The sequence below is a fragment of the Littorina saxatilis genome, linkage group LG8, assembly GCF_037325665.1.
Source record: "Littorina saxatilis isolate snail1 linkage group LG8, US_GU_Lsax_2.0, whole genome shotgun sequence".
NCBI lineage: Eukaryota > Metazoa > Mollusca > Gastropoda > Littorinimorpha > Littorinidae > Littorina > Littorina saxatilis.
Genome location: NC_090252.1, coordinates 50474368 through 50484035, shown reverse-complemented (window position 1 = coordinate 50484035; position 9668 = coordinate 50474368). Strand labels below are relative to the sequence as shown.

Sequence of the window (9668 nt, the reverse complement as noted above, 5' to 3'; positions counted from 1 at the left end):
CTCTGCAATGATGCCGTGTGAGATGGAATTTTATACGGCCGGTAGAGTGCAGCCATTTCGGCGCATATTTACCTTTCACGGCCTATTATTCCAAGTCACACGGGTATAGGTAGACAATTATTAACTGTGTTAAGCAATTTTGCCAGGAAAGACCCTTTTGTCAATCGTGGGATCTTTAACGTGCACACCCCATGTAGTGTGTTTGGACTTGGGGTCCACCTACTTTTTGATATTTTGTTGGGTCTTTCGTTCTCGTTTTGTATTTGTTTTCGTTTTCGGTATTGACACAGATTGTGTTCGATAATTCAAACTAAGTTTTCCTTGTTGTTTTTCTCCTTTTTTTTCCCTTTTTTTTCTTTTTTTTTCTTTTTTTTTTCTTCTCTTTTTTCAAAAATGTGTCGCATTGATCATATTCCGCCATGAAATTTCAGGCATGTTTATGTGAGCACTTATCATAAGTTTTAAACTTGTGCTCCTTCTTAATGATGTTGTTATATTATCATGTGTCTGTTTACGAATAAAATACTGTTTAAACCAGACATCAGCGGAGACGAGAAAACTAAGGTTGATAATTATGCCAGCGCCATTTACAGTGAGGTACTGGATGAGGATCTTCACGCGCAAGGCCACCAATCATGCAGTAAGAATGTTATTTCGATAACGACGTGCGGTGCTCATCCCTTATAAAGGCACAGTTAGGTTCTTGAATAATGGTACCTGTAGCTCAAAACGAAATACTGCTCTTAGAGTCCACGTTAACGCTTTGAGATATATGTGGTAGTATATATATATACGATCTCTTATAGAAACAGACACAAACACACCCGAACCACACTCACACACACACACACACACACACACACACACAAACACATACACACGCACGCACGCACACACACACACACACACACACACACACACACACACACACACACACACACACACACACTCATATAACGTGGCTCTTTGAAACGAATTGCAAACTAAGCAAACAAACGAACAAGTAGACAAAGAAAGAAAGAACGAGACGTCAATTGTTTACATTGTTTAGTGTTTATTACCATACTCTTTTTTACACTGGCTTTTCTTCAGCAGGTCATGAATCCATTGTTCATTCCAATTCCTCAAGGTTCATCAGCTTGTCTTTTGTAAGTTAATCTGGATCAGCAAGTTTGTCAACAGTTTTCATTCTTAACGGGTTGTTAAATGAACTAAATTTGCTTGTCAGACCGTTGCTGTGTGTGTGTTTGCTTGCTTGGTTCTTAGGTCGGTCTCTTTGGTTGGACTGTCGTTGATTTAATACATGCATTTATAGGTTGGCTTGTTTGCATGTTACAAATTACAACATGGTTCAGCCTGCACATGGTCACCTTTTCATGAATTTCATATTTTTACATTTTCCTAAAGAGTTTGTTTATGCTCTATCCAGTGGTGAAAACCGTTTTAGAAAAGAGCGAAAACTGTTTGAGTTATAAGCCTGTGACTAAGGTGACCCTCACAGTTACCAGACACCCCCCGAACTTATATTAGCCTAGCGCAGAGCCGAGCGAGGTGACATGCGACTCATGTCGTGGTGGAGGGTCACATATGTTTGGAAACTCTTGCTTGCAAAAAAGTTAAGAATATGATAACTTCATTGTATGACCCGATTTCCACTTAACTATGACCTTAAGACAATATCGTTGCTGAGACAAACACGGTTAAACCAAAGTCATCTCTACTCACCCAGACAATGGCAGCACAATTCCAGATTTAAAATGTTCGACTTCGGGAGATTCTTGAGGGCAACATTCACGTTGATATTTTCGATATTTACTATTCGACAACATCTGTTATATAACATTGTCTATGGTGCTTTCGGGGTTTATGACCACTGAATGACAGTATTACTTGTGGCCTGAATTTCAAGGTTGAAGCCTTTGAGTGTTAAGAAATGGTTGGTCCTGAAAATGATTGTAGCTTTGTTGGAGTTCGACGTCAGGGGCTTGAATTTGGCTTTGCTGCGGTGTTCTTTGCTGCCAGTGAATGTTCCCAACAGTAACCATGTCCCTTGTTTGCCTGAGAAAAAAACACACATGACAATTCACATCACTATCACATCACTATCACACACACACACACACACACACACACACACACACACACACACACACACACACACACACACACAAACACACACACACACACACAGACACACACACACATACATACACACACACACACACACACACACACACACAAACAAACACACACACACACACGTACACCTACATTAGCACAAACATACACACACAAACAAATAAAACAAACAAACAAACAAACACACACACACACACACACACACACACACGCACACACACGCACTAAGATTATACACACACCGCATATGAATAACAGTACAGATATTTTCCTCACATTTCTCAAGTTCAAATTTGCAACAGCAAACGTTCCAAAATGGTAGCTTCGACAATAAAGCGTATGCCTTTGAATTAGAGTGCAAAGTACTATCCAGAAATATCCACCGAAAATCTCTTAGCTATACATTTACCATCAACAAGCTGAACATAGTCTCTGTTCGTGTCAAGTTCACAGTCGGTGAAGTTGAACAGGATGTAGAACCCACGGCTTGCAGTAATGGTCCAGACACACTCCATATTATCCAGATACCTCACAGGGTATCCGGGTGACTGTATGGTTTGAATAGATCCGCTGACGTGTATGTTTCCACCACAATTTGGGACTGTTCAGGATAGAGATTATAATAAAGTATTGTAATACACTCTTTGATTGCAATTGATGTATCGTATATGACCAAACGCGTCACTAACTTGGGGGGGGGGTGTCTAACACAAAGGCATTTTGTAAACGGTTTGAACCAAAATCTCCCGTCCCAGCACATACTAATGTTCTCATACCATCTAAACTTGGCCAAACAATTATTGCAACAAATGTCAAACCCAAATTAAAGCATTAATCCCCGTGTCATTTCATTAAAACTGTATATGCCAGTTAAGACCGTTCACTTAACCTTCAGGATCACCTTTTGGATTAAATATTTCTTGTACAGGGATCACGTGACCGCCGCGCAAGTAAGGGTCCCCTCAAAATCGACCAGACAAAAACGGAAGAGCCGAATGCAAAATTGACAAGAAATCACAATAGGCAAAACTTTGCAACTTTGACATACGAGAAGAAAGTCAAACCAATTATCTACCCTCAATAGATTGTTTTGTTTTGCTACCTTGCGTATTTCGCGTGCTATGCTATTCCTACTGATGCAAGTGTCGATCGCAAGAGCGGTCAAAAACGGGGGGTATCATGCCAAAAAAGTCTGCACTTTAGCAATGATTTGGTGGATTGCTTTGAAACTTTCGGAATATTTTACTAACATACTAGAGATACTTCGAGCGAAATTATGGATTGTTACAGGTGTTTGTTAAAATTTTATGCAATTTTTCGAAAGAAGTTTTTAATCTCGTCATAGGATTGTTCCCTTGGGTCCAAAACATTCATGACTTTGCATGTCTTTAGAAAACTGATTGATACACACACTGCTAAAGTTTTATGTGCGTGTAAGCACTGACGCAAATTTGCTGGGCCTGTAAACACGCTACATATTTAAGCGATGATTCTGGTGCCACAGCGATGCCCAGCCAAGCGTGACCGTAGCATGTTTTAAGAGGCACCCAGCGATTACAGCTAAAAGCGCAAAACAGCGTGAACGTTCCATTTTTGTCTCATGTGTTTGCATGACTAGCAAATTAACGCCAGCAGCTACACGCAAATGAAACTTAGACAGAATCTGTATTAATCATTTATCTGTAGATATAAAAAGTCATGAATTTGTTGAAGACAAGTGAACAATCCTATGACAAGTTTAACAACATTTTCTGAAACATTGCGACACATCTGGATAAATAACCGTAACGATCCAAACTTTCGCACGAAGTATCTCTAGTATGTTGGTAAAATATTCCGAAAGTTTTAAAGAAATCCATCATGTCATTGCTAAAATGTAGCGCTTTTTGACATGATACCCATAACAATTGACGTAACACGTTCCGTTTTTGACCGCTCTTGCGATCGACACCTGCATCAGTAGGAATAGCATAGCACGCGAAATACGCACGGTAGCAAAACAAAACAATCTGTTCAGGGTAGATAATTGGTTTGAATTTCTTCTCGTATGTCAAAGGTGCAAAGATTTGCCTATTGTGATTTTTTGTCAATTTTTCATTCGGCTCTTCCGTTTTTGTCTGGTCGATTTTGAGGATACCCTTACTTGAGCGGCGGTCACGTGATCCCTGTACAAGAAATTATGTAATCCAAAAGCTGATCCTGAAGGTTAAGTAAACGGTCTTAACTGGCATATACAGTTTTAATTAAATGACACAGGAATTATTGCTTTAATTTGGGTTTAAAATTTGTTGCAATAATGTGTTGGCCAACTTTATATTAGATGTCATAATCTCTATATATAATTGTTGTTGTTCACATTTGAAGTCCGGATTCCACTCGTTTTTGTTTGGTGAAGAACTCTACAGGTTTAAGATTGTGTAGACATCCTAGAATAACCCCAGTGCCCAAATTAACATTATAGTGTTCCGCACTTGACTTGAAGCAAATACAACTTTAGACAAAACATGTAGGCCTATCACACACTACAAAAGCAAAAGAGCATTACAATTTGACAATTGGATGTTGTTGTTTGTTCTCTGATCGCCGAAAACAAGTATGTTGTTGTTGTTACCTGGAACTTACAGGCGTTATTGATATGGGAATATTGTCAAAATAGCATTGATCTTTGAATCATGACATTGAAATGAAGGCCGATATTCTCTACGTCAGCTCATATTGCTAGTGTGTGGATTAATTGCCCTGACATTTGTTTATGTAACGTAAGTGCGTGTGTGCGTGTGTGTGTGTGTGTGTGTGTGTGTGTATGTGTGTGTGCGTATGTGTGTGTGTGTGTGTATGTGTGAGTGTGTTTACATGTGTGTGTGTGTGTTTGTGTGTGTTTCTATGCGTGTGTGTGTGTGTGTTTGTGTGTGTGTGTGTGTGTGTGTGTGTGTTTGGGACGGGGATGGGGGTGGGGGAGGGCTTTTGGGGGCGTGCGTGCGTGTGTTAATTGTCTGTCTAAGTGTCTGTATGTCTGTCAATATGTGCCTTTGTGTTTGTCTATGTGTGTTTTTGAGGGTCAATTTGTTTGTGTAAGTTTATGAGAAAAAAAATGTGAGTGCTAGAATCAACGTTGATATTAGACCATTACTTGTCTTGAACACTGCTCGAAAGCCATTGTAAGAACGGTCACTGAACTGATCGTTAGACCTAAACGTGACGGTCAGTAACCCGGATGTGGTCTGGAAACGTGTCCAGCTGCCCAAGCAGTAATCTCCAAACTTTCTGCCAGTCTTCTCGTCTCCTGAAAACACGTCAGCTCAGAGTTATCAAAATGGAAGGAGAAAAAACAAGAAAAACAGGAACCAAAAACATAAAGATACAACAAAAAAAAAAAAGTTAACATGAATAATAACAACATATTGTGTACAACCTCTCGTCACACTTTCACCTTGGTTTAACCTTCGCCCGACCGGGTTATCGACTACACACGGAAGACATCGGGGGGCCGTGCGGACCTTTGTTTCTCAAAGAAGGAAAAGTATGCATACCCTTCCGTAGACCCATGCTTTCCTAAGGAGCAAAAACGTGCATTCCCTTTCGTAGTCAAGTCAAACAGTTTAGTCAAAGTCAAAGTCAAAGTCAAACAGTTTATTTACCAAATGCAAAGCACAGGATTTTGTTATGGTGTATGCATAAAACTTCACACTCCTTCCACACGCATATATCATAATAAATATGTACAGATAAAGTGTTCAATTTCACTGGGCCTATTTACGTGTGTATACCAACCAGACAGTTCAAAACGGACTGGTTGTTCTTTTAGCACCAATTTGTCAGGAGTAATCACAGGTTGCATGGATAAAGATAAATGAATTCCCTAAAATCATATCTAAAAATATAATCATCAATATAATAAATCCGAGTAGGGCCTACATGCTGACACAGTTATTCAAAGGACACAACCCGTATATCTATTAATATATTTCATTTATTATTTCGTAGACGCCGTGGTTGAATTTCCGCGAGAAGTAATAAAGTGACATTATTAATTTAATTATTACCGTGAGGATTAAAGCTTCTCAAAAAAGGAAAAACGTGAATACCCTTCTGTAGACGTCGTGGGGCCGTGTGGACCCACATTCTTATGTATTGATTTCGCTCCACGCGACTTCTTGATTAACTCCAAAATTAAACAGATCGTAGAAAAATATGTTTAGAGCTAATACCTGAAGGGTTGTGACTTCTCTCCCTAGTTTTTATGTAAATTCCTTCAGTTTGAGAAACATGGGTCCGCACGGCCCCACGATGTCTTCCGTGTGTAGTCTAAATTTGACCTTTGTTTTTTTAATTACTTATCGCTGAAATGTAATGATCGTTTAGGATATAAGAGCTTTTTAGGTGCCTGAGGCATTCTGAAAAGCTCATTAAAAGATGCCAACTGTTTTAAGAGATATTTGCAATAAAACACCCTTCTGGGTCCACACGGACCCACGACGACCGGCGAAGATTAACTGTTGTCTAATAATCGCGACGTTTCTTTATGATGCAACAACATTATTGTTTTGTATCATGCTTCATTCAAGATACATTGGTTCTCGGTCAAACATTTCCGTGCAATTTACAATTCTAGGATACCACTTTAGTTCCACAGTTGTCAGTAGCTTGACTTCTCCTGTACTTGATTGAATTAATTTCGAAGCGTAATATACATTGGTGTCAGTTAAAATACTAGTTTAGCAACACGTCAACTCCACAGAAACAACCATGATGCAAGGTGATATTTATTATAAAGAACGATTGATAATCTGTGTGAACAATTTTACAGTTTTGCATGCTAGATTTCAGTCTGATGCATATTACCACTGTGAGTTAGTGTCCGATATTCGACTACGGTCAAAGAGGAATAACTCTGTAAATTTAGTTGACATTGTGTATGCAGGAGTTGTCTTTAGAACCTTTTTATGGAATAATATCGGGACTTACGCGTGGCTGCACGAGAGGTGCCTCGTAGCGTTCTCTTCTAATACGCTGACGTCCCGGGAGGTAACACGTGTGACTCTGTCTGTCTGATATTTTCAAGTTGGTTTTGTGACATTTTTTTAATTAATTGTATTGACGCAAATAATGTTTGTTTGTTTGATTATGTAGTGTTACATTGCGTTTCAAATAACAATTTGTGTCGACATTCATTCAGTTTTACGTGTTCGTCACGACCGGTGCAGACGACACTGAATTTTTAAGCAGACGACATTTGTTCGAGAAGTTTTGCAGTGTACTTTTTTTTGTTGTTTTTTGTGTTTTTTTTTTTTGGGGGGGGGGGTTAAGGATATAATAAATCACTGACATTGTGAACATTTAGGGGAATAAAAGTTATAGAATAATATTTTTTGGTAAAGAATAGTTGGTGACAATTGTATTGACAATGTACAGTTCAGTCCGTGTGCGGATGCACGTGGTTCGTGTCGGCCATGCACCTGTCAGAGTGTGACTAAGACGTGAACGTACCTGCGGGTACCTTGTAATATTTGTCTTTTTACATTTAGTCAAGTTTTGACTAAATGTTTTAACATAGAGGGGGAATCGAGACGAGGGTCGTGGTGTGTGTGTGTGTGTGTGTGTGTGTGTGTGTGTGTGTGTGTGTGTGTGTGTGTGTGTGTGTCTGTGTGTCTGTCTGTCTATCTGTGCGTGTGTGTGTGTAGAGCGATTCAGAGTAAACTACTAACCCGATCTTTATGAACTTTGACATGAGAGTTCCTGGGTATAATATCCCCAGACGTTTTTTTCATTTTTTCGATAAATGTCTTTGATGACGTCATATCCGGCTTTTTGTAAAAGTTGCGGCGGCACTGTCACACCCTCATTTTTTAATCAAATTGATTGTCATTTTTGTAAAGGAATTTTCGACGAAGGCCGGACTTCGGTATTGCATTTCAGCTTGGTGGCTAAAAACATAATTAATGACTTTGGTCATTAAAAATCTGACATACGTAATGAACATTATTTTTTTATAAAACGATCCAAAACTACGCTTATCTTATTCTTCATCATTTTCTGATTCCAAAAACATATAAATATGTTATATTCGGATTAAAAACAAGCTCTGAAAATTAAAAATATAAAAATATGATTAAAATTAAATGTCCGAAATCGATTTAAAAACAATTTCATCTTATTCCTTGTCCGTTCCTGATTCCAAAAACATATAGATATAATATGTTTGGATTAAAAACACGTTTAGAAAGTTAAACAGAATAGAGATATAGAAAAGCGTGCTATCCTCCTCAACGCAACCGCTACCGCGCTTTTCTGGATTGTTAATTTCACTGCTTTTGCCACGAGCGGTGGACAGACGATGCTACGAGTGTACGGTCTTGCGGAAAAAATGCAATGCGTTCAGTTTCATTTTGTGAGTTCGACTGAGCTTGACTAAATGTTGTATTTTCGCCTTACGCGACTTGTTATGTTTTATAATTATAAACAACGAAGTGACTGTGGTAGGTTGAAACAAGTCGCGTAAGGCGAAAATACAACATTTAGTCAAGTAGCTGTCGAACTCACAGAATGAAACTGAACGCAATGCAACGCAGCAAGACCGTATACTCGTAGCATCGTCAGTCCACCGCTCATGGCAAAGGCAGTGAAATTGACAAGAAGAGCGGGGTAGTAGTTGCGCTGAGAAGGATAGCACGCTTTTCTGTACCTCTCTTCGTTTTAACTTTCTGAGCGTGTTTTCAATCCAAACATATCATATCTATATGTTTTTGGAATCAGGAACCGACAAGGAATAAGATGAAAGTGTTTTTAAATTGATTTCGAAAATTTAATTTTGATCATAATTTTTATATTTTTAATTTTGAGAGCTTGTTTTTAATCCAAATATAACATATTTATATGTTTTTGGAATCAGAAAATGATGGAGAATACGATGAACGTAAATTTGGATCGTTTTATAAAAAATGTTTTTTTTTTTACAATTTTCAGATTTTTAATGACCAAAGTCATTAATTCATGTTTAAGCCACCAAGCTGAAATGCAATACCGAAGTCCGGGCTTCGTCGGAAATTACTTGACCAAAATTTCAACCACTTTGGTTGAAAAATGAGAGCGTGACAGTGCCGCCTCAACTTTCATGAAAAGCCGGATATGACGTCATCAAAGACATTTATCAAAAAAATGAAGAAAAAAAAACGTCTGAGGATATCCTACCCAGGAACTCTCATGTCAAATTTCATAAAGATCGGTCCAGTAGTTTAGTCTGAATCGCTCTACGCACACACACAGACAGACAGACACACATACACCACGACCCTCGTCTCGATTTCCCCCTCTATGTTAAAACATTTAGTTAAAACTTGACTAAATGTAAAAAGTTAAAAAACAAAGGATTACTGTACTCACCGATACAAGAACGACACAAGACAATACGAATTTTCGCTTATGAAAGCTTCACCAGGAAAAACAAGAACACAAAAGACAACAAAAAGCAGACGCAACACGGAACGAACAAGGTTTGAAAGAAAATGGAGGGGAATCACGCAAAAGATTTT

The 9668-nt window shown here is 38.6% G+C and overlaps 1 protein-coding gene across 2 annotated transcripts in view; it reads right to left on the bottom strand.

Moving 5' to 3' along the window:
* Positions 1–1032: 1032 nt before the first annotated feature.
* The window catches only part of LOC138973788 (uncharacterized), a 45172-nt gene continuing 36536 nt past the window's right edge, over positions 1033–9668 (bottom strand). For both annotated transcript variants that reach the window (XM_070346495.1, XM_070346494.1), the window contains exons 8-10: positions 5270–5422; positions 2549–2740; positions 1033–2058 (exon numbers count right to left, since the gene is read on the bottom strand). In XM_070346495.1, coding sequence (XP_070202596.1) covers positions 1865–2058; positions 2549–2740; positions 5270–5422 — 539 coding nt within the window. In that variant the 3' untranslated portion in view covers positions 1033–1864. The remainder of the gene's footprint in view (positions 2059–2548; positions 2741–5269; positions 5423–9668) is intronic.